Below are 25084 nucleotides of genomic sequence, written 5' to 3'. Positions count from 1 at the left end.
CTTGGGCCAATCATTCTCTTTCAGCCCCAGGAAGAAGGTAATGGCACTTCTGAAATCTTGCCAAGAACTCTGCAGTGACTTGTCCAAGCAGCTACCAGGAACCAAAAACTGACTCAAAGGCATATCCCCACTAAAACAGTAATTAAGTCTAATATTTAGGACAACTTGTTTCTTGATAATTTCCTGGGAAAAATAATATGCCAGTCATTTTATTATGTATGAAGTGTTATCAGACTTACATAGCTTCTATAAAACTGTTTTAAGCCAGTGTTAGGCTTAGTTCATATATTTCTTAACCAGAAAGGTATAAAAAGCAGCTGCTCAACATGTAAAAAACAGTATGTCCAATTTCCATCTTGTATAGATACCAAGCCCAGCTCTAGTAAGTCTAAAAATTCTGCAAGCATACAAAGAAACAATTTGAAAATATTAAGAACATATTGATATTGAATAATTAGATCATTTTAATGAGAAAAGTACATTGGTTGAAAGTAAACCTTTATATACACATACATATAACTTAGGAGTGTAAAATGTTATATATCATTAAGAATCATATTTTCTATATTATATAGGATTCAAAATAATGGTAAACACTTTATCTTGAAATATCAAACAAGGTAAAGAGAACTTTAATTTATATTTTATTGATATATTTAAAGCCTAAAGGCCAAGATCAAGACAAAATGCAACAAGGATTGAAGAAGCATTTGGAAATGCATTTGTCTGCATTCTACAATGGCCAAGCATTAAAATTAATGTATTCATATTCTAAACATAATATAGCTGAAGAGTTTTCAGAAAAAGACAGAAGTGTATGTGTGTCTGGACTTCTGTGCCCATGCGTGTATGGCACACACAGCCAAACTAATTTAAAATAGTTGAACCATCACAAATATTGTATTCTAATTGTAGATGCGCTAGGAAGCCTTTTAAAAATATGTATTACTTCAACTTCCAATTTTATGTAAGGTTCCCAGTGTTTCCATCCTAATTATTGATCAGGTCCACACTTTTTTTAAAGGTAGTGATTCTGAAATCATTAACCAATAATTAATTACTTGGGAAATCTTAACAAAGATGCAATGAAAAGTTTTTACCCTTCCTTCCCTCAAAAAAATAAATACATTAAAAATCTGATGGCTCCAGATTAGGTCATTTATATTTTGTAATACTTTTTAATGGTTGCAAACCTTTTTAAAGATATTTATAGTGAAACTGATAAATACTGTAATCTTTTGTCTAATTGTTAAAGAAACAAAACATGGCTGTGTAAATGTATGGAACTGAATAAATAAATATTCTCAAAACATACAATAACTGTAAATGTAATATAATCTATTACTAATCAGAAGGTTTATCAAGACTATAGTTCCTCACTATACATTGTGTAACTCAATTATATTTGGTCACTATTAAGAAGTGCTTAGATATCCTCAATATTTTTACATATCTAGTAAAATACAGAACAAATTTATGTTCATAATTCAAATATTTTCTTGTTACTGATTTATCTTGTTTTTATTTTAAGCAAGTAGGAAAAGATTGACTTGATTTTTGGTGAGTTAAAATGTAGGATTGCAATAGGGCATGCACATCAATTTAATGAATAAACATAAATGTAACAAAATAAGTGCCTAAACATTTTGACCTTAGTAAGGATTCTCATAGATGCTAAGTGATATCCTCTAAGTCACATTAAATATTCCCACCATCTTCAAAAACCAAGTCAGAGAAATTTACAGGTTACCATAAACAAATCCAATATATAAATTAACAGATTTGATGTCAATTATACTAAGCACATATCAATTGGTTTTCCACTTTGAAATTAAATTTAATCAAATTCCATGTGAAAATTCCTTAAACATTTGTTATCTATAATTTATCTATTAATGATATTTTTAATGTCGGAAAACAACATTTATCGCTGGCAGCAAATACACAACTGTTGGCAACAAATTGCATACTGCAACTTTCTAATTACATATGTATATGAGGAAGATATATGGTACTGTTAACAAAGAAAATACTCAAGGCAACCCTGTTTGTAATTCTGTATATCATGAAATATTATTATTGAAGTCTTACAATACAAATCTCCCACATTTGAACATAGGTGGAAACCAATAAGCAGAGATAAAAAGTATGTTTTTTACATTTCAGCTTTTACTGCCAAATAAGACTTGCTCTTGGCATCACCTTTTTTAATCTTCTGGTATCTAGCTTTCCAATTACATCAATAAAACTCATTTTATGCAGCAGTTTCTCCATTGTTAGCATGCTTTAATACTTTTTATTCAATTTTTTTTCACATTACCTTGTGTCATAATTCTAAATGTTTAATAAATGATATTTATTATGTAAAGCCTCCACTGTTTAGTGAAACATCTTTGCTGATTTGACACAGCAGTACTTAAAAGTGATTCCACAAAGAGCAACCTCATAGAATCAAACTTCATTTGAAATCACTTTTAATCTTATTTCATTTGTAAAATTTGAAGTGCAAAGACGGCAGCAATCTATATTCCTACAGAGACTTAATTTATACTGTCTAGAACAGGGGTGTCAAACTTGCTGCGTCACGTTGTCATTGCGTGATGTATCGAGACTTCCTCCCCTTCGCAAAATGGGGTGGGCGTGGCCAGCGCATGATGCATCTGGCCCGCGGGTCCACGAGTTTGACACCCCTAGTCTAGAACTTTCCTGTGCTTAACTGTATTTTCCTCTTGTTTGTAAATACGGGTTATTCTGAATAATTCGAGGCTTGAATAATCTGTCTTTAAAACAAGCTAATACATTGTCTTGTTTGCTTCATTGTAGTGCATACCTTACAAACCCCAAATAGAGCCTCAATTTCATCCCTTGCATTCACCCTTATTTGTTCCAGAATCTAATGCCTGCTCATCTAAATGCTAACATCCACTGTGGTCCCAAATCTCTTCCAATCTAGCTTTAATCTCTTTCAATTTTTTTCTTCTGAAAGAAAGTCACTAAACCCAGCCAATGAAAAGATGTGTGTATATATGTGTGTTTGGGTGTGTACACATACACACACATACACAGATGAAGTTGGAAAAAAATGTTTTGTTACAGTAAAAGCAGCCAGAAGAACTAGCACACAAGTCAGGCAATAATAACCCTAAAGTTTACAGTATGCAGTTTACAAGGAGTGGTTCTTTGCAGTTGAGGGTCTTATGAGATCTGGCATCCTGTGTCTTTTTGAGGCTTTATATCTGGTTCTTTCACAGGTTTTACTTCTTCCTCTGCCTTTGGTTTAGCCTATTAATAAAAGAAAAGTAGAAAAATGATGTTGCCTTGGGGGTACAATAAAGTAAATTTGAAATAATATCTATTTTAAAATGTGGCAATAAAGCTTAAGCTTTTCAATACACAGCCTTTGAGACAAGGTTAAAACCCCATCCTTCACAAGACTGTGTCACCTTCCCCTCTATCCCTAGCACTTCTCTTATCCTGAGTAAGAAAGAACCAATATAAAAACTGAACAATACAGATAACACTGGTGAAAAAAAGCAACCTGTTTGTGTTCTTACACTGTCCTCCTTTGGCCTTTTGGTGAGATCAAATGCAGCAAGGGATTCTGGGGACCACTGAGCATGCACAGCCGGAAATTCAAAAGCAATCGGCTCAACTAGACCATAGTTTGCTTTCAACTCAAGCTGAGGAGCCTCTGGAGGAATCTTCTGGAAGTAACTAGAAGAAAACCAATTTGAATGTTAGTAGTCCTAGTTCTTTTCCACGTAATTCTGTCTAGTTTAGGAGTAAATTAATGCTACACATAGCTCACATAATTTTAACTACATGCAATTCACAATCTGTACTCCACTTTCACAAATGTGACAGGTGCTAAACACACTGAAGATTATTTTTATAACCACATTACAAATAAGTCAAAACAGAATCCAAGACGAAGAAGGGTTTTAGAACTGGCTGAATGGAAAATTGATTCCCCAAATTACTTCATTGTGGCCAGTCAATGTTAGAGAAAAAAATCTAATTTTCATTATACTATACAAACATTATAGTTTAAATAATGTTAATTGTAGAATTAAAGAATTATTCTGCTCAAGGTAGAACTGCTTCATTTTTAGAAGTGATTAACATTGCAAGTCAGTCTCTCTCTCTCCCTCCTTTCCTCTCCCTCTCCCTCTCCCTCACACACACACACACACACACACACACACACACACAATTTCAGTGAAGAAACCACACGTTGTTTAGTTAAAAAAAAAGACAGAGAGAAAAGATGGGAAGAATTGGCAGGCAAGGAGGAGAAATGATGTACCTACATCGTACTGCAACTGTACCTGTATCAGATATTATCATATCATTACATTTGCATTCTGACATTATGGTGCCTGTTGTCATCGCTTTGTAACTGTGGCTTGCTGTAGTTGTCATTGCAGCTAGTATCTGGTTTGAGAAAAACTACTTTCCACAAGGTTCCCAAGGGCAATTTGTTGATGTAGTACCCTGATGCCAGTGGCAAACCTCAACAAAATTGTGCATCTGGATCAGGAAAGTTCCACTTTCCAGTGACATCCGCAAATATTTACTGTATGTCTGCACCATTATAAGGCAATAGATTTGAAGCAAATCTCTCACTGATCGATTTGCAATCAGCAATACTATCTCTAGCTAATTCCTTAATTCTAAGGAGTTTTAGTGGAAAATCTTAGAATAGCATTCCCTTAAAACATATTTGTAGAGTGGGGTGGGAACATTGCCTTTGAGCCAGGCTTGGCTCCTGGCGACTCCCACATGAGTCCATGCAGTTTTCCTAGTGGCATTTTCAGAAGTGGCCTGCCATTTACCTCCTTCCTAAGGCTGAGAAAGAGACTGACCAGTTCAGGGCTGCCAATTGACTTTCAAGATTAGGCCTCAGGTTTTCCCCCATAGTCTCTCTAGAATAATTTGTTGAGGCAGTCCAATAATGGGGTACGTAAATATGTTCTTTATTGGACTCACTTTTAGGGGATAAACGGGCATATATATCTGTACTGCTTTATGCAGACAATGTGATAATTCCATCAATGTGATAATTTCCATGAGAAAAGCCATGAAGTTGTCATTCCACTTTGCAAGGAGATTGCCTCGAGAATCACTTGGAAGTGGTAATCCAGAATTCAGTGGCATGGACAGTTGTGGGCATCTCATTGTATGCCCATGTAATATAGTTATTTCATGAACTGCAGAACTTACCAGTGAGCTTCTGTGTACAATCCAAGTGCTAGTTATTACCTATAAAGCCCTTCATGGCACAGAACTTGATTATATGAGAGACCGGTTGTTTTCTTTACTGTCTGTCCATACCATTCAGACAGAATTGGCATTCTCCAGTCCCATTTATTACCAGTGTCATCTGATGGGACCCAGGAAGTAGGACATCTCTCTCTCAGCACCTATCCTCTAGAATGACTCCCCTTTGACCTCATTTAAATGAGGCCTTAAAACCTGGCTCTTTCCCAGGATTTTGATTATAGTGAATGTCATTTCCCAAAATAATTGGTCTGCTAGAGTTTATGATTTTTTCCTGGATGTTTTGCCTTTATATTGTCTGAGATTATATGCCATCCAGAAATATGATAAAATTGGGTGGTCTTATCAATTTATTAAATATGTTAAAAAGACCAGACACTAAACTATATTTGTTTGAAAAAGATATTACAAATATACTTACATGAATCCATTTTCTCGCTGAGATTTTTCTAAGGCATTTTTCACTACAGTTCCTAATTTCAGAAAGAAGAGGTGTCCAGATGGCTTCGCTGTAGTCCCCGGCCCTTTGGTTTCACCATATTCTTTGCATAGTTTTTCTGCCTTGGCATAAACTTTACAAGAAAGCAAAGAGTCAGTCTACAGTCTTCCTACTTTTTTGTACAATTTTAATAAAGTGCAGCGCTTCACTTTATAGTCTATTGTATTCAGTCAAGATGCTGTATTCAGTCAATAAAATATTAAGACAGATACAAGGATATTAGGGAAGTTGGGTGGCAGCTACAATTATTTGGAAAAAGAACAAGTTTTGGAAAAAAGAGTATTGCTTTATGTTTATTGTTATGTTTTTCATTCAAAATCTGATTATAAAAACAAAACCACAATTTTTATGAACATATATTGTAATATATTTTTTAAAAAACAGGACACGATCGTCTCCCTGCAGATTAGACTGTCACAAGAAAATCTATCACAGTAATCCTTACACCTCTCAAGAATTAAAGTTCTGCTTTGATTATTCAAATGTATGATTTCTTGAGTATTTTTTCGTTTTAATTTTTAGAAATTAAAGAGGGGAAAACACTTTTTTATTCTATAAACTATGAAAGAGCACTTACATTTTTCTGCTTCTTGTAGAGACCTAATAGATTCGCCACATTTATCACTGGCCAAGAGGGTCTGACCATGGTAGCAAAAAGCCTGGGGAAAGCAAGACTCTCTTTAATATTTTTGGCATGCTCTGAAATTACCTTAATCCCTTACTTGCTTCAGCAGTGAGGGCAGAAGAGTGAAGAAGAGTGAACTTCAAGATTTGGAAGACACAGAGCTAAGAGAGAGCAATTAGCTGTTTCTATAGCTCTTACTGTTATGGTACTCTGCAAAATAAAGGCAGGCTGTTCTAGCTGCACATGTTCACCAACACATTTACAGTAGCAGAAGACTTTGATATATGGCAGTTAAGTACAATCCATCAAAAAAGAAAAGTACTTGTTTTATGTTCTCAGCTATCCTAGCACATAGCAAAAGAAAAAAAAACATGCATGAAAATGGGTATTTACAGGTGAAACTCGAAAAATTAGAATATCGTGCAAAAGTTCATTTATTTCAGTAATGCAACTTAAAAGGCGAAACTAATATATGAGATAGACTCATTACATGCAAAGCAAGATAGTTCAAGCCATGATTTGTCATAATTGTGATGATTATGGCTTACAGCTCATGAAAACCCCAAATCCACAATCTCAGAAAATTAGAATATTACATGCAATCAATAAAACAAGGATTGTACATAGAATAATATCGGACCTCTGAAAAGTATAAGCGTGGATATGTACTCAGTACTTGGTTTGGGCCCCTTTTGCAGCAATTACTGCCTCAATGCGGCGTGGCATGAAAGCTATCAGCCTGTGGCACTGCTGAGGTGTTATGGAAGACCAGGATGTGACAATAGCATCCTTCAGCTCTTTTGCATTGTTCAGTTTCATGTCTCTCATCTTTCTCTTGGCAATGCCCCATAGATTCTCTATGGGGTTCAGGTCAGGCGAGTTTGCTGGCCAATCAAGCACAGTAACCCCAGTCACTGAACCAGGTTTTGGTGCTTTTGGCAGTGTGGGCAGGTGCCAAGTCCTGCTGGAAAATGAAGTCAGCATTCCCATAAAGCTCGTCTGCAAAAGGAAGCATGAAGTGCTCCAAAATCTCCTGGTAGACAGCTGTGTTGACCCTGGACTTAATGAAGCACAGCAGACCAACACCAGCAGATGACATGGCTCCCCAAATCAACACAGACTGTAGAAACTTCACACTGGACTTCAAGCATTTTGCAGTGTGTGCCTCTCCATTCTTCCTCCAGACTCTGGGTCCTTGGTTTCCAAATGAGATGCAAAAGTTGCTCTCATCAGAAAAGAGGACGTTGGACCACTGAGCAACAGACCAGGTCTGTTTTTCTTTAACCCAGGTAAGACGCTTGTTTGTTGTTCAGGAGCGGCTTGACAAGAGGAATACGACATTTGAAGCCCATGTTCAGGATCCGTCTGTGTGTGATGGCTCGATGCACAGACTCCAGCCTCAGTCCACTCCTTGTGAAAGTCCCCAACACTTTTGAATGACCTTTTCCTGACAATCCTCTCCAGGCTGCGGTCATCCCTGCTGCTTGTGCAGCTTTTTCTTCCACACTTTTCCCTTCCACATAACTTTCTATTAATGTGCTTTGATACAGCACTTCGGGAACATCCAACTTCTTTTGCAATTACCTTTTGAGGCTTTCCCTCCTTATGGAAGGTGTCAATGATGGTTTTCTGCACAACTGTCAGGTCAGCAGTCTTTCCTATGATTGTGATTCCTACTGAACTAGACTGAGAGACCATTTAAAGGCTTAAGAATCCTTTGCAGGTATTATGGCTTAATTAGCTGATTAGAGTGGGACACTTTGAGCCTAGAATATTGAACCTTTTCACAATATTCTAATTTTCTGAGATTGTGGATTTGGGGTTTTCATGAACTGTAAGCCATAATAATCTCAATTATGTCAAATCACGGTTTGAACTATCTTGCTTTGCATATAATGAGTCTATCTCATATATTAGGTTCACCGTTTAAGTTGCCTTCCTGAAATAAATGAACTTTTGCACGATATTTGAATTTTTCGAGTTTCACCTGTATACTGTGCCATATTTTATTTCCTTATTTGACACAACACTGTACTGTTCCCTTGCGGAAACAGACTCATGAGGCAAATAAATGTCCATTACTTCAAATGGTTTAAATTTATCATTTACTGTTGTGTTTACTATTAATCGGTAAGTGGGATTTTTTCAAACAGAATATACATGAAAAATATACTTTACAGATAACAGGGAATGCTCTTTGAAAGAAAGCAGCAAATACCAATTTGCCAAACAGCTGGTTTGGTTCACTATTTAAAGAAAAGTATGCTTGCTTGAAATTCAGATAAAACTCAGATATGCAGATTTGGTCAATTAAATCTAAAGTCTTGAAGTTAAATCAAGATTAAATCAAAGGTCTACTACATTTCACTCTTAGTCCCAGGAAAAGCTTGTATGTGCAAATTAAAAACCACTTGTCTTCTGCTGTTTGTCCAATAAGATTAAACGGAGGTGAAAACTCCAGGCTGCACCTTTAAAACGTAGCATTTGATAGGTCCCAGGATGCATGTCTTCTCTGTCCCAAGGCCTGGCTTTTGGAATAGCAGTTTCCTGGTGATAAGAGCATTTTGGATCCTGCTGTCTTTTAAAGGAGTTCTGAAAGCCTGGCTTTTCCCCCAAGCTCTGACTCAGGGTATTGAGTGCCTTTAGAACACATCTATATTAAAAATGCTAAGTATATTGATCCCCTGGTGTCACTATGTTTTATTGTTTTGGATTTTATTGTTTCAGAATCATTATGGGTTGAGCTGCCTTTGATTTTATAAATACATGAGCTCTAAAAGACTTACCAAAATTGCTTGAATAACACAGATTGCTATTTTATATAACAATTTAATAGCACTTTGAAAATTGTTTGAAAATTGTTTTTAAAACCCTGAATACTTACATAAGCCATATAGAAGCATGACTTCAACTGAAGGTATTTTCTCCATTTCATTGTATATGCAGGATCCAAACTAGATAACGTTTGATCTAGGAAAAGATAACATTATTTTTAAAATAGTAACTATTCATTAATTTATTTGCAATCATCTTCATTTTAGCCATTGCCTATCCAATGCAGGATGAAGGCCTCTTCCGCATGTTTACAACCAATACCGTCCTGAGCTTTCTTTTACCAATTGGGCCTGCAATACTTGCTGATATTGTCGATCCATCTTGTATTTTAAAGCCCTGCTTAAAACCAGAACATGGTCTGTAAAGATACATTTGTCCATGAATCAGAGATATATTCCAAGCCATAAAAGTGAAAGATGTATGCTGACTTCTTGCCTTCAGTCACCATAAAAACAAGTAAATAATGATCAAGCTAGTTTATTTGGCCACAGATTTCATTTTTTATCCATGGTACTTCCCTGGTGCTCTGTCCACAGGTAAGATTCTACACCTTAAAACTGGTATCAAATATTAATCAACTTTTAAGTAAGTAATAATAACATACCTGCTTTTTGATAGAAATTGGCTGTTTCATAGGCCAGGGCTGCTATTAGACCAGGATTATGTTTCAGCTCAATAGCCCGGGCAATTGTCACTAAGACAAAAATAAGAAGCTATTGTAAACATCTCCTTGCATTCCATTTATTTCTCTATTTGTATAAACATGGACAATGTGATGACCCGGGGCGTGGCACAAAGGCAACACAGTCAAATAAGCAAGAAGTGTCCCTTTAATACCTCCAACTTTGCCTCCAATGTCCAAGTTACCTTCGGCTAGAGAAAAAAACTCTCCCAAGAACAGTCTTAAGTGGAGGAAATTGAGTCCGAAAACAAAGCACATACAAACTGTAAATAAAAATCCACACAAACCACGCTGCAGTAATGAACTTGACAGGGCAGGAGAAGGAATTGAAGACTTGAAAGCCCAGCAAAACACACACAGTTCAGAAGACACCAGGAACCCAGATAAGCCTCGAAGATACCAGATAATTCACGATTTGCTCCCAACAACTTTGCTATGCACAGCCTCCTTTTTTAAACACTGGGTTCCCAGCTGCAGCTAATGAAGGGAATCAGGGCCCTTTCCTCCCCCGTAAGCCACGCAACTCACGTTGCTCCCTTCTCTTTTCCTCCCTGCATGCCCTAGGATGAAGAAGGGGTAGGGCTGGGCCTTCCTCTGAATTCCCTCTCCCTTGCTCTCCCTCTCCCCTGCTCTGCCCAGCCAGCCTTTGCCCTTCCCCAGTTTCTTCCACAGCCAACAGAGCCACACTCCCACTCCCTGTCTGCTGCTCGGCCTCCCCCTCCGAATCAGATTCCGACAGGGCCATGACAGACAATTTGTTAAACGCATAAAAGCAGTATATTTCTTTCTCTTTTTTCTTACTTCTAACGTTGTGAGAACTGAGTTGAGACACCAGCCTATGTGAGAAGTGAATGTCTGCCTTGAATTTATATTCTAATGTTTGGAGAATGGGATTGTTGCATAAGCACATTGTTTTGTGTGTGAAATTATAATCAATTCCATTTCCATGTTCATTGTATGTATGTGTGGATAAGAAGTCCCTACAGTAGACAGACAGGAGGATGGAAATGGAAATGTTCCAATTCATGGGAATTTACGAATCTTGGGTCTGACTCAGATTCCCATGATGCCAGCATGCAAAGCAAGACTTCAATTTGCTGTGGCACATTGATAGTGGAGGTGGCCTGGATATCTGGAAAAGGGGAATGGTTACACTAACCTCATGATATAGATTCCCATCTGGTGAAGCTTGGTGTTAAAGCATATTTATTGTACAGGCAATGGTTTCACTGAGAAAACAGATGTTCTTAAATGTTCATAGGGAATGTCCAGGCACTAGAGTCAATGATGCTATCTGACTTCACTGACTTATGGAGTAGAGAAATGGAAGAGGCTATTGAAACCATTGCCCCTATGCAGTGCTATGGATTCCAGATTTCTTTTTTAATACTTTGTGAACATTAACTAATTAAAAAATGGGGTTACGCCTATATCGTAAGTAGTATAAGGCTTGCCATTTTCTGTGACACTATCGCATCCATCCTAAATAAAAAACTATTTTTGTTTTCTATGTGGAATTCTGCTTGTATAATGTGAGATATCTAGTAAAGCATCTATGCATAGGTTAATCTCTATCTAAGCAAATGCATGGTTGTCAATTACTTACTAAGCCAAAGATCTGCTGCCATTTTAAAACTTGGAACATAATTCCTAACTCACCACTTCATCGCTAGAGGAGTTGTTAGATTTTTAAGATTATCAGAGATACTTTTGCCACCTGTGCTGGACAAGTATTATGATATGTGGGTAGGCTTGCATTTTGGGATGTTTTTTCCCCTCTGAAATTCATGACGTGCCTGTTATTAAACAATTTATTACATTGTACTTTTTATTAATAATTCCATGGATGCTGCATCTGAAAGGAATTACGGGCCAACGTAATACATTATGTCTGACTATGTTCTACAATTTGGTTCTCCAGAGGAACAAATTGTTTTAAAATCCTCAAAGAGGAAGCCCCCAACATTTCTCAGATGCAAAGTTAGTAATATTGCATAAATACCTTCTTGTGCTTCAGCTTGACATTGGATAATATAGGAATCTATTAGTCGACCTTCTAAATCCCTTCCCTTTTCTACAGGAGTGATCAATTTAGGGATATGGCTTTCCTAAATGAAAAAAAAGCACTTCAGTATTGAAAACAGTGGCTATATTTAATTAACTAATGAAGCAACTAAATATTTATGAGAATTTAATAACTACGAAACATACCCACATGAAAATTGCAACCATTCTACCAGATATCTATCAATGATTTAAGAATCGCATCTAATATTTTAAAATCTCCTTTTTGGAACACTGTTTAAGGAAGAATTTTTAAAACTTTCTATCTAAGCAAGGAATAATGGGGAACATGTGCATCTACCATGTAAATTTCAAGGTGAAACAATTCTAAGAAGATAGTCTGTGCATTCTACCTGAGCATCTGAATCTATTCTTAACCCTATGAATTAAATAAGCCTTTTTAAACAACACGTGAATCCTAATGAGCTACTTCTAAGATGAGTACTAAGAGCTGTGCATGCTTCAGAAATGTTTTGGAAAAAATGTTTCAGAATCCACATATGCACTGCATATTTCTATCCATTATTCATTAATGCTACCTTTCTTTTTTCAGGCTTTTACGCCAGCTTTAAAAAATGCTATTTTAATCTTGCATTCAAGATTGCAAAAAAAAATGCAATGGGGGGAAGAGAATTGTTTTACCTTTAAATGTTTGAAAATCCCAGCTGCTATTTTCATACTGCGATGGACATCTTTTGCTTCATCTTCTGTTATGCTAAATGTTAGCAATTCATTAGTATTGAAATACTTCAGGAGTTTTAAACATCATCCATCAAATTTCTTAACATTATTGCTAGCCAAGTTCTTTTGCTATTTCTACAAGTGTTGTTTCCTTATTTCATATTTGCTCAGCAAATAATATATTTCTAAGAAATGAGAAAAACAATTAAATAATACAGAAAACAATTGTAAGCCTCTTTGGTCCATCTAACCCATTATTGTCTACTCTAGGATGCAGAATTGTGATGCACACTGCTGAATAAAAGTCTGATTATCACAGTACTCTTGTACTTTAACTGGAATAACTTCCAGCAAAACAGCGGCTAATGTTTTACAGGATGGAATGGAATGGAATGGAATGGAATGGAATAGAATAGAATAGAATAGAATAGAATAGAATAGAACAGAACAGAACAGAATAGAATTCTTTATTGGACAAGTGTGATTGGACACACAAGGAATTTGTCTTGGTGCAAATGCTCTCAGTGTACATAAAAAGAAAAGATACATTAGTCAAGAATCAAGAATCATGAGGTACAACACCTAATAGTCATAGGGTACAATAAGCAAATCATACTAGGAAACAGTCAATAAAATCATTAGGATACAAGCAACATTACAACCATACAGTCATAAGTGGAAGGAGAAGGAAGGATGGGAGGATTAACAGTAATAGTAAGGCAGACTTAGTAAATAGTTTGACAGTGTTGAGGGAATTATTTGTTTAGGCATTCGTTATTTAATCAAATTAATTAAATTACTACATAAGGTATTCATTACTAATCCAAATGATTTATTTGGTATCTAAAAGCTAAGACAGTGATACCAGCCAGGTTTCCTGCAACTACAGGTAGTCCTCAACTTACAAGTTCATTTAGTGACTGTTCAAAGTTACAACAGCACTGAAAAAAGTGATTTATGACCATTTTTCACACTTGTGACCATTGCAATATCCCCATTGGGATCAACATTCAGATGCTTGGCAACTGGTTCATATTTATGACCATTGTAGTATCCCAGAGTCACGTGATCACCCTTTGCCAGCTTTGGACAAGCAAAGTCAATGGGGAACACAGATTCACTTATATCATTGATTTAACAATTGCAGCAATTCGCTTAACAACTATAGCCAGAAAGGTTATAAAATGGAGCAAAACTCACTTAACTGTCTTGCTTAGCAACAGAATTGTTGGATTTTGTAGACTGAACTACTAAAATACATAAATCAGTTTTCTAAATAAATCAACTGCTGATTCTCGGGACAAGTAAATCACCTTTCTGGACATATTTTGAAAAGAAGATGTCATTCATGTAGGACATTACATAAGGAGAATATTCCCAAATAATTAGACAAAAATTATTACTCTCTTTTACAATCTGATATTGCAATTCAAGCATAAGGCTGGGCCCATGCAGTTTCACAATAGGAAAGTTGAAGACTGTACAGATTGAAATGGTTTTACTCCCAATAGCAATTTAGCCTGCAATCCTATGAACAGTTTAGCAAAACCAAACCCACCAATTTCAAATGGGCTTAAGGTATGTTTTTAATCTTCTGACATTACTCTAATTAAAGTGAAAATACTTACTCTTCCTTCCCAGCTAATCTTGATGCATATTTAGTGTACCACAAGGCCACATTAAATCCCATAGAAACTAATTCAAACACAGCATCTTGCTGGGCACTAAGGGAAGAAAGGAAAACAATCTGAATTTTGCAGAGTTTATAACACTTCTGAAGTACAAAACTTTGCAATACTTCCACTTATCTTTTAGACATAAGACACAATGCTACCAAGTATCTTTTCAGGAATGTCACATTGAGTTCAAAGAGTGCTGCTTAATTCTTTTTCATTCCTTCCTACCCCAAATCATGGGAGCAAACCTCCAAAGTATTGAAATGTTTACATAGAACTTAAACAGCTTGAAAAGTGGAATTGTTCTGACTGAATTAATTCGTGTTTTGTTTTTGTCTGGTCAGGAATGTCCAGAGTACAGTGTTTTTACAGTTCTTCCCTTCAGAATGAAAATACTGAAGTAGCAGTCAATCAAGTTACCACCATTCTTTTAAAACGTTTAACTGAGCACTACTATTAAACTACAAACAGGTTTTTTTATAGAAATGGAAACTTTGCTTGATCCAATATAATACTAAAAATCATCTTGAACTAAAATTAATTTATCTAAGTATATACTGTCGCAAAAGGGCTTGTTTTTAATTATACAAATCCCAAGGAGATATGTTAAGAAATAATTACATTAAAAATTACAAAACATATATTCACTTCTAAGTATCACTATCTTGCCAGTAATATGGACAATAATTTTATTAATCAGTTGTATTTGTATATACAATATAGCCCATTAGACAATGAAAAAAGAAAGATAAAGTCATAACAAAAATCACACATGGAGATAATTGCAAACTAAGATTTCAGCTGATCCCACTGATAAAATATGTTTTGTTGTAAGATGGCTCTTTCAATGTATGAAAGAAATGTAAGAGCATTTTTTAAAAATTCCATAACATCATCTTGGTAACCCATTAAGTTACTCTTTGTACTGTCTGATTTTTTCAACATAGACTACCCTCTCCTTGAATGGCTGGGTGGACTGGACATTAACATTTGAACGACTATAAGTCCATGTATTTGCCATATGCTAAATAAATACTCTTTGTACTAAGAACTACCTTAAAATTTGAAAAGCATACTATATGTATACCTTGGTATTTGTCCTTGCAACGTGTCTGTCCATTTAAAATTCTGGATGTATCGCAGTTTGCTATCCTGTGAAGAGTTATCCAGGGCAAATATAAAGCCTGTTAAAATAATGCCAATATTAAAATAACACATCCCCTACAAATCAAAATGTACTTTAAATAATCATTTTGTCTTCAATGTTTTTTCTTTATTTTTTTCTACTGATAATGTGACTTAATATAAAACTTTTTAACATTTAAAATGCCTGGTATTCAAAATTAGCCTCAGGATTCCTTTTAGCTGATTAGGGATCAGTTTTACACTACACTTGAGGGTCATTTCAATAATTTCTTTGGTTAAATTCAAAGTAATTGACATTCCACCCTCAGAGCAACATCAGACAAAGAATTCTAGGAAATGAGCCCAGTAAGACAATGCACTAAGTATAGGGGGGGAAAGAAAGAGAATGATGCTCCCTTGTGTCAAAAGAAGTTGATGCAAATGGAAAGCCCTTCTGCTCATGTGGGGGGTCTTACATTATCCTGTATCATTCCAGAAGCCCTCCCAATGTCTTCTGAAAGACAGGGGGAACAGATGGTGAAGCCCCATTACATGGAAGAGATTCAGTTTATATATTATAACATACAGCATATACTCTATACATACTAACTGCAAATTTGTTTTCCAAAAGATAATCTTTACGTAGCTAAGGCTGCATTATCTAGACTCCATTTGTCTTTTGGAAAACCTCCATGTACTCCACCCTAGAGGTTGGTTGGTTAGACAGCCTGTGAACTATTATTATTGTTGAGTGTTTATTGGCTTTTCCGTGGCAAACATTATAGGCTTTTGCTATTTTTAATGGAGAATTTTAATAGGCTGTTAGCCATTCAAAGTTGCATTTGCAAGACAGGTGGCCAGATAAATCAATTAAATAAAGATATTTCAGTACATTTCACGATTTGTACATGTGCAAAAAATTCAACCAGAGTTTGCTATTTCATCCCTCCAATTTAACCGATTTGTTTTATCATGTGCTTCGATTACTAAAAACAATAACATCACTGAAAACCCCAGGATTATCTTCCACAATATATTCATAACAGCAAAACTGTACTTGACCATCAATTATGCCTGGCATCCACTCAGGAAAAAGATTAGCAGCACTGTATTCAGAGAATTTTGCCCCCCCCACAGAAGCCTCTGAGAAAAAAGGCAATTCTGTAGTTGTTTATTTCATGAGTGGGTATGAAGGAGCAGTGGTGTTTCCCTTTCCTTGCATTGCTGTGGTGAAAAACAGAAGAAACCAGGGAAATGTGTGTGATTTCTTTCTTCTTTCAAAGCTTTTTGAAAGAATTAATGAAAACATTTTTGATTTCTATAAAAACTTTGGACAAATAATGAAATAGTAGGCAATATTCCTTCTTTTTAATCCTTTTGCAGTTTTCTGCAAATCAGAGACACTTTCATCTTCCTTGTGTTCTTTAGTCATCAAAATGTCTTGGAAGTGGAGCTAGAGAATTGTCACTATCATAATTAAAATAATACCAGAATTAGATGGCCAGTTCCATTTCTGAAATCAAGGAAAAATATCTAACTTGAAAATTAAAAGAATAAGCTCTCTGCTCACATAAACAGCTCTGTGATAAATATAGTCTGATGGTTTTCCACTAGTTACTGAACACACATTAAGCATCTTTGATCAATCACAAAAGCAGCCTTTGGATCACTGATAATGTGTATCAGTGCCCTATTTCTACACAATGTCGTGAAATTTCCACAAAAGGAAATGCAACCTTTTGGAAAACAAGGATTATAATTAATATGGAGAAAGGGGGGAAATGTCTGAAAATAAAGTAGCCATGGCATTGTGCAGTGCGTCAATGACATGGGCTTGGTTGGGGATTTTCTATTTTCTTCCTCTTTATCAGTGGGTGAGGAGCTGTTCTTATTTTTAAAGAAAAATATGTGAAGTGTTTTTTAAGATTTAAGCTCTAGTTTTACACTTTGATTTTTGTGTTCTCACACTTCACATTAGCAGCTTTTACTTCACCATTATCAGGTTTTGGCAATTGGGTCACTAAAATTTAACGGCATAGTCAGAGCAACTTCACCCTCCCAAATAATTGAGCTTTTTTTTACCTTCCAAGAGTGAAAAATAGGAATCAGTTGCATTTTTCATCATATCTGGATTACAACTTAAATCAGTAAAAAGTTCCAGGAGTCGTGCTCTTGATAACCTTAAATCACTATATTAAAGGGGAAAAAAGACCAAAAGATATATCAAAGATGTGCACTATTTTCTCATATTAACTTACATTTTGCATATGTTCTTACAATCACTTACTTGCAGATTTTTGTCGCAGCTGGAGTTGTGGCTACTCCATAGTAATTGAATGAGACAGGAGCTGTAGCCTTTAAAGGGTTTCGATGAAACCAATGAGTCATTCTCTTCCTAAAAGTTTAGAATACAGCAAGACTAAAATAAAGAAGAGAAAAAGTTACTGATTCTATATATAACTACAAATACAACACTTAAAAGTCTGGTTATTTAATACATTACAGTTTTCTATGGAAAGATATTGACACACACATATGCACATATTTGTTAGAGACAGAAAATAAACCTAACCAGATGTTTAAATAAACATATAAAGGATTGACCTATATGAAATATTATATTAGTTGTGGAGTACAGCACTGATTAACAATTGTGGAAGAAAATCATTTGTTTTAAGAATAATCAATACAGTTATTAATTCAATTTATATAACTGTTTCTATCACATATGTGACTCTAGGTGGCATAATACGAGTAGTTACATCTTGTTTAGTATTAATATTAGCAATAAACATAAACAATTAAAACCTAAAACTTTTTTTAAAATTAAAATTAAGGAAATGCAAATCTCAATAGAATTTTGAGAAGCATTGTAGATGCTCCTAATGATGACCAGAGTTTGAAAGCATTTGCTCCTTTTCAGGAAGTACTAATTTTCATTCAGTTTGCCAAAGATGAATGGGACTATGGATATGATCTGGGTATAGAGCACTTCTGCTATGGGTCACATTATTTTCACATGATTAACAGCCAGTTGTTGCTTCTCCCTTAGAGTCTGCTGAAAAGAAATATGTCTGCAGAGATAATTGAAGTTCACTTAGCTAATAGAAGAGAAAGTAGAGCTATTTGTAACATGACCAACTCTAAAATATAACATTGTAAAATACTGACTAGTGTTATTTATGAATTTAAAATATGTTTTTCTACTGAGGTCTACTTTCTGTGTGTTAAACATTTTTTTCCAAACAAGAGTTATTTGGCTGTAGAATCCAAACTATCAATCATTAATAACTTTTTACTTTCTAGTATAACTTTCAGAATAGCTTCATAAAATAACGGCTTTAAGCTGTTTTCTGCAGAGCCTTTGCATCCCTTAATATTGTAAAATGTCTTATGATTGCTAAGACAAACTGTTGTGTTGTCAGAAATGTATGCAGATATGTTCTGAGTGCTGGGAAAGAGAAAATGTCTTTCATGAAGAACAATGAAGTTCTTATGTTGTGCAGTGGTGTGTATAGTTTTTTTTAATGACTCTTTTTCACATGTTTATTATTTTTATACTTTTTTTTGCTTCTCCCACAGATTTAAACATCAGATGACATCACTGCTGTCAGCAGTGGTTGAAACTTTCATAAGAACACTATGTGAAGAATCTTGGAAGTCACATCTTTTTATCTTTTTCTTTTCTTCTATTTTTCAACTTTTTTCTTTCTTGTACTTTTTTCTTTCTTTTTTTTCTTTATATTCATTTCTGTTAGTTTTTATCTTTATATTTAAAGTTTAAAAGTTTTAATTTTATATAGAGACAATCAAGAAAAGGAACTGGACATGGAACAGCTGTGACAAGCAATCCTAGATGATGGCTTTTTTTATGAGAGTTACAAAGAAGATTGTGTCCGGATTCCTCCAATACTTAATCTGTCTGAGATAACTTCAAAGTGAAATCTTTGAAGACTCTTTTTAAAGTTGTAGAAAAGTTTAATCTTGGCTTCTTTAAAGCCAGGTGATGAAAGTTGAAATTCTGCAATGCCATAAAAATTATGTAAAAGTCAGGACTATGCAGAGCAAAAAAGAAAGATTACAAAGTTGGACTATTTGACCAGTGATAAACTACATTGCTATTTCTGATATCTCCCAAGGGACTTTTTGCTGAACTAGGACTGTGGTAGATGAAGATGGTTTCTGCATTGTATATAAATTAGGCTGAGGGGAGAAGAGTTTTTTTATTTGTAACTTTAAAAGAGAGTTAAAAGCTAGCATATTAGTTTATGTTTGGTATGATGAAAATTGGCCATTGTTGCCTTTTTCTTTTACCTTTTTTCTGCAGATTTTGAATATTTTTTTCTTCTAGTTTAGTTTGTCTTTGTTTTTATTACATTTACTAAAACTTCAATCAATTTTTTTTAAAAGAAAAAATTCATATTTATGTGGGACAAAGTTTTTTCCTTCTGTCCTTCCTTGAAAATGGTTGACAGTTGCTCAACTCTTCTAGATTGAAGAAACACTTTGTTAATGACAGACATATCACTGCCTCTTTTAAGCAGGAAAACATATACCTTCAAGCATTAATTATCCAGTAAATATAGAACCAGTTATTTCTGAACATTTTAATCTGCCAGGAAAGGCCAAGAAAGGTTGGCCCTCACTTCAGATGTACTCTTCATCATTGAGATCCAAAAATTGAAGAGAATTCAGAACTGTAGGGGTTGTCATGGTTACATCATCAGTTTCTGTTCCAAGAGAACATAAGGAGCCAGTATACTCTACTACAATGATGAACTGGGACACAAGGGATTCAGATTAAAATCACTCAGATGCACAGTCCACAGAATTTGGAACCAATCAATCTCTAGGTTCAACATATCTCAGATGGTTCTCAAGGGAATAAAATGAATGGAATCCCCTTCTGTCAGGCAAATTGAACAACCAACAATGAATTTCAGGTTGAGTGAATTTGCTTTTATCTGCAAAGAACAGCAATTTGCCAGAACAAACTCTCAACTGCTAAGTGTCTCCACTCCCATCATTCTATTGCAGAAAAGCTGCCTAGTGCAGAAAAACAATGTTGGCCTGTTCTCTATGGTGGAGATCTTAAAATAATACATTCTTATTTTAATTGTCATAGTATATTGCTCCAAGTAGACTTTAGTCCCTTCTTGATCTGACTGCCCCATATTATTTCCATTTGCACAGAAATTACAACAACCTCTGAAAAAGTAACTTGTGACCCATCTTTGAAGTCACTGTGATCATGTGATCACAATTTGAGTGCTTGGCAACTGGCAACATCTACTATAGAAGGAAGAATTTTTTGGGGCATAGTATCATATCCCACTTGTTTTCAGAATTAACAGGATAATTTATTTTGGAATTGCTATTGGGACTTCATAGCTGTCAATGTTATCCTCCTAAATGAGCTCATCTTTATTTTTTAGGATACCAACCTGATCTAATAATCTTGAAGGAATAAGTTTAAAATCTCATATCAGAGGAGAGTGTAATTTCTATTCAGTACTCGTTTTAACTTCTGCTGATTAAAAAGTCCTTCAAGAATGACTGATTTGTGTAATATTATATTGTATCAAACTGGAAGACTTAAGAATGGAATGGATTCTTTGGATCCAGGGTAAGACATACTGTACAAGTAGTCCTTGATTTACAACTACAACTGAACCCAAGATTTCTGTGCTAAGCAAGACAGTTTTTTTGCCCAATTTTATGACCTTTCTTGCCACTGCTGTTAAGTGAATCACTGCAGTGAAGTGAGTAAAATGCTTACTAAATGAATCTGGCTTCCCCCATTGACTTTGCTTGTCTGAAAATAGCAAAAGGTGAACACATAACCTGGGATACTGCATTGTAATTTTGAATGGCCACTAAATGAATGGTTGTAAGTCGAGGATTACCTGTATTATATAGCCTTAGATATTTTCCCAATGCAATACAGTAAATAAGTCTGCCTCCTTTCTCTAAGTATTCCATAAGAAAATTCTGACATTGCTTGATCAGTAGTCCCAGAAAGAAACTTGAACAAGACGAAGATTTTCCTTGTTGTTTATCCTGCCTTGACTACACGTAGTCATAGTAATAAATCAAAATATTCCCATGTTGCGGTTCAAACACAACAGCCAAAATCTAAAACTCTATATAAAGGAAAAGAGGCAAGGTAATACTCCTTCATATACAGATAGTCCTCGACTTACATCCCCAATGGAGCCCAACATTTCTGTTGCTAAGCAAGATAGTTTTTAAGTGAATTTTGCTCCATTTTACTACCTTTCTTGCCATATTTATTAAGTGAATCACTGCAGTTAAGTGAGTAACATGGTTAAGTGAATCTGTCTTCCCCACTGACTATGCTTGCCAGGATACTACAACCATCCAATACATTGCCACTTGCCCAGCATCCAAATGTCGGTCATGTGGCCATGGGGATGCAGTAGTGGCCATGAGTGTGAAAACTGGTCATTAAGTCCCTTTTTTTAGTGCCACTAACTTTGAATGATCACCAAACAAATGGTTATAAATCAAGGACTACCTGTATTGAACTTTTGCTTTAAAAAACAAAAAACGGAACCTTTAAAAAGAGCTTGTCTCAGTGCTCGGAAATTCTGCCCATCATATATTATAACACACAGGCCTTCTCTGGCGTTACAGTAACTGAGCTTCCTCCCTAGCAGACAGCAAAGCGAACAGCTCCACGTCCAGCATTAATCCAAGCCTCTCCCAAAAACATATTTGATCTCCGCCTTCTCTGCTTAGGGTGGAGCTGCTCTATTTACCTTCTCGATTTCCAGCGGACTCTTGTCAGCAGCAGCCACTGCCATACAGCTCTACGGAAATTAGTTCAGGAGGTGGAGCCGCATCCCCAGAATTATGAAAGGAAGGCGGCAAGGCCCAAGCCCACCTCTCGGGGGCTCTGCTGAAAAGCAAGCCCAGCCAAGCTTCCCTGCGAGGGAAGAGACTCGCCTCTTCCAGCCTTCTTCCATTCGACTGGCAAAAGCGTGGGGCCTAAACCCATTTCAGCAAGCTATTCAGTTTGGGGATAACCTCGAATAAACTCATCTCTCGTTTTCTCTCCGGCTATCATCAATTACTTTGCCAAGTGCTGGTTTGAGAAGGGTTCAGCTATATTGGAAACCTGGTGCTCCCTTGTGCTTCGGGATTAGTAGTCCCACTCTCATTGACAGGGACTGACAGGCCTTGGAATCTATATATTTGAAAGACGCTGCGCTACAGCGAAGCACACTGATGCCAGTTTGTAGCAATTCCCAGCTAAACTCTTAAGCACAACCGACTAGGTACAAGTAGGAAGCAGTATGCCAATCCGAATGGGCTTTCCATCGGATATGTAAATCCGGCTTCTTTGGGTTTTCACCCACTGTTTAAAAAATGCACCCCAACCTTATTCGTTTGCTGAGGTCTCAACGGGACTTCCTTAAGCCTCAAAGTCAGCCTCTTTCCCCATACTGATCGTTGGCACTTCTAAGTAGTCTCATTGATTATAGGGAAGGAAGCCCCGCTGGGTTTACAGGCCAGAGGCCACGCCCACTCATAGCTGGCAAGCCTCATTGTTCTCTGCGTTAAGTACAACTGCGATGTAAACATCCCGAGTAGCTTGCCAGGGACTAACCCTTTATTTTCTCACACTCCCTACGCGCTGTTTAGCCCGAGATTCTATGTTCATATCCCCTTCCTGAAAATACCATCCTAATTTCCTCAATTAAGACTGCACCCACTTTAAAACGAGCTGCTCCCGTACTATATAAAGTATCCACATTTCCTCCATCTCTGTTTATAGCGACATCAAGCCTGCTTCTCTTCTATTTGCCTAAAGGGCTTCTGTTTACATCTATTTTACAGAGTCGCCCTCCCCCCCAAACTTTTTCCTGTCTTGGAACACCAAACAATAGGCAAAAGGACGCGACGAACAAGCGGAGGAAGAACAAAGCAGTCCGAGTTAAAACGATTTACCATGTTCACAAATGGTTTAAGGTTCAAGTCTTGCAACAAAGGCGGAAATGATTGGTTTAGTTCTATTCCGTTCTCGAAATTGTGCTGTCATTGGAGGTCGAGAGGTTTGTGGAACGTGATAGTAAAATGAGAGTAAGAAATCTTTTAGAGGAAAAGCGGAAAAGGAGAAGTAATAGCTACTTAAATATGGTTTTGTCCTTAAGTGGCCCAGAAATATCCAATTGATCGTGTATATATAAGAATAGACGAAATAAAGCTTAAGAATGCAAGGACGTGGGGAAAACAACAGCCATTGGTTTCGAAATTAACTCTCAATTGAGCATATTTCACAAAAGAATTAAAGGTAAATCACTACACTGAATGCATTTAATTCCATGACCAACTGTCTGTGCAAGGCTGGACGGTGGAAACAATCGGAGAAGCAGGAAGCCGCTAAGATTCATCACTGCCAGCGTTCAGGTGCAGTATAAGGAGAGAAGACAAAATACAAGCGCCTACGATACAATAAATAGAAGCTTCCTAACCACTCACCCACCTCGGAAGATTCTCTAGTCTATGCCAGAGATCCAAAAATTGTAGAGGAGTTAAAGGATAACTTCTGTAGGGTGACCTCGGCAATAAAAAAAAAAACCAAGGAAACCCGCCCGATTCCCTAGGCGCCAATAGCCGAAAATCACGTGACCTTCCTGGACCTGGCAAGATCTCGCGAACCGGGCGGAAGCGCTTCGCGTGTAATGGTAGCAACGAAATGGAGCCGGGCGGGTCTCGTCTCGCCAAGGCGTGAATGAAGGAAGGAGTGCATGGTTTTTCTATGCCAGCTCAATTACTCGACGAAGCAGAGGGACTAGCTGACTCCGAAAGTCAGTATATAAGGAGCTGGTGGAGAATGATGGAAATCATCATTGCTTTCTTTGCACCTGTTACATGTTCCTAGATACAGAAAAGTAGTGATTAATCAGGTCCCCACCACCACCCTTTTGTTGGCTTACTTAGAGGCGTGAAGGAGAAAGTGCGGTGAGTGTGCAAAGCCAGAGGGCCACCAAAAGGGATGGCAGCCTGGCGGACCTGATGCATCTGACTTGTGATGATGAGAGGCGGCGGCAGCAGCAGCAGCAGCAGCAAGTGAGCCTCAAGAAAATTTAAAAGCATCTTTTGGTGACGCAACGCATCGCATCAAAAGGCTATTGGCAAGGGGCGTTGTCAAAGCTAGTGCGCATAAAAGCGGAACCATTCTCACCGCATGTAAGTCGAGGCAGCTATACTCCAAGCAAGAATATGTGAGGCTTGATTTTCCCCGTCCCAATGCGAACTTGGAATTTGCAAAAGCTTTTCCTCACAGTTCAGGTAAACGCAGAGAATAACAAGTGTGCAGAATACCATATATATTCCTCTCTTTCAGGATCATAATGAAAGAATTCATAATGCACATGCATTCTGTAACAGCGTGCTTCTAGGTGCAACACATTGAAAGCCACGTTTTTTTTAAACGGGGTGATGTTTTCTGCTGTCTTGGGGCTTTTTCGAAAGTTCTGCAGTTTTCGGTTGTAGCGGTTTGCCAGAGGTTGCCAATTGTCTGAAGTGTAGGGTTTCCTGCCTAAGCAGAGGATTGGACTAGAAGACCTCCAAGGTCCCTTCCAACTCTG

General features: G+C 36.6%; 1 protein-coding gene across 9 annotated transcripts; it reads right to left on the bottom strand.

The window, feature by feature from the left end:
• Positions 1-449: 449 nt before the first annotated feature.
• Positions 450-24598, bottom strand: BROX (BRO1 domain and CAAX motif containing). Of its 9 annotated transcripts, none has more exons than XM_087933898.1 (14): positions 23977-24119; positions 19895-19955; positions 17755-17886; positions 17550-17656; positions 15430-15526; positions 14295-14390; positions 12628-12700; positions 11924-12029; positions 9844-9933; positions 9289-9374; positions 6357-6438; positions 5702-5852; positions 3555-3714; positions 450-3282 (listed from the first exon to the last, which is right to left on the bottom strand). In XM_087933898.1, the coding sequence occupies exons 3-14, from the start codon at positions 17853-17855 to the stop codon at positions 3196-3198; spliced, it is 1236 nt and encodes a 411-aa protein (XP_087790024.1). In that variant the 5' UTR covers positions 17856-17886; positions 19895-19955; positions 23977-24119; the 3' UTR covers positions 450-3195. The 9 variants fall into 9 exon arrangements, with proteins under 9 accessions (XP_087790024.1, XP_087790026.1, XP_087790025.1 ...); XM_087933900.1 differs by having other exon boundaries at positions 19895-19952; positions 23977-24116; XM_087933899.1 differs by having other exon boundaries at positions 23973-24115.
• Between the last annotated feature and the right edge of the window lie 486 nt (positions 24599-25084).

Source organism: Pseudonaja textilis, chromosome 1 (genome assembly GCF_049901715.1).
Source record: "Pseudonaja textilis isolate UNSWEBS1 chromosome 1, rPseTex1.2, whole genome shotgun sequence".
NCBI classification, from domain to species: domain Eukaryota; kingdom Metazoa; phylum Chordata; class Lepidosauria; order Squamata; family Elapidae; genus Pseudonaja; species Pseudonaja textilis.
This window is presented reverse-complemented; position numbering and strand designations above follow the sequence as displayed.

Bases quoted from the DNA above. Each gene is read 5' to 3' on its own strand.
- BROX (XM_087933903.1), bottom strand. From the start codon at position 17,855: ATGACTCATTGGTTTCATCGAAACCCTTTAAAGGCTACAGCTCCTGTC. The intron at 12,030-12,627 runs GTAAAACAATTC...TTTTTCATTTAG, and splicing joins GGATTTTCAAACATTTAAAG to GAAAGCCATATCCCTAAATT. The intron at 9,934-11,923 runs GTATTTATGCAA...TTTTTGTCTTAG, and splicing joins TCAAGCTGAAGCACAAGAAG to TGACAATTGCCCGGGCTATT.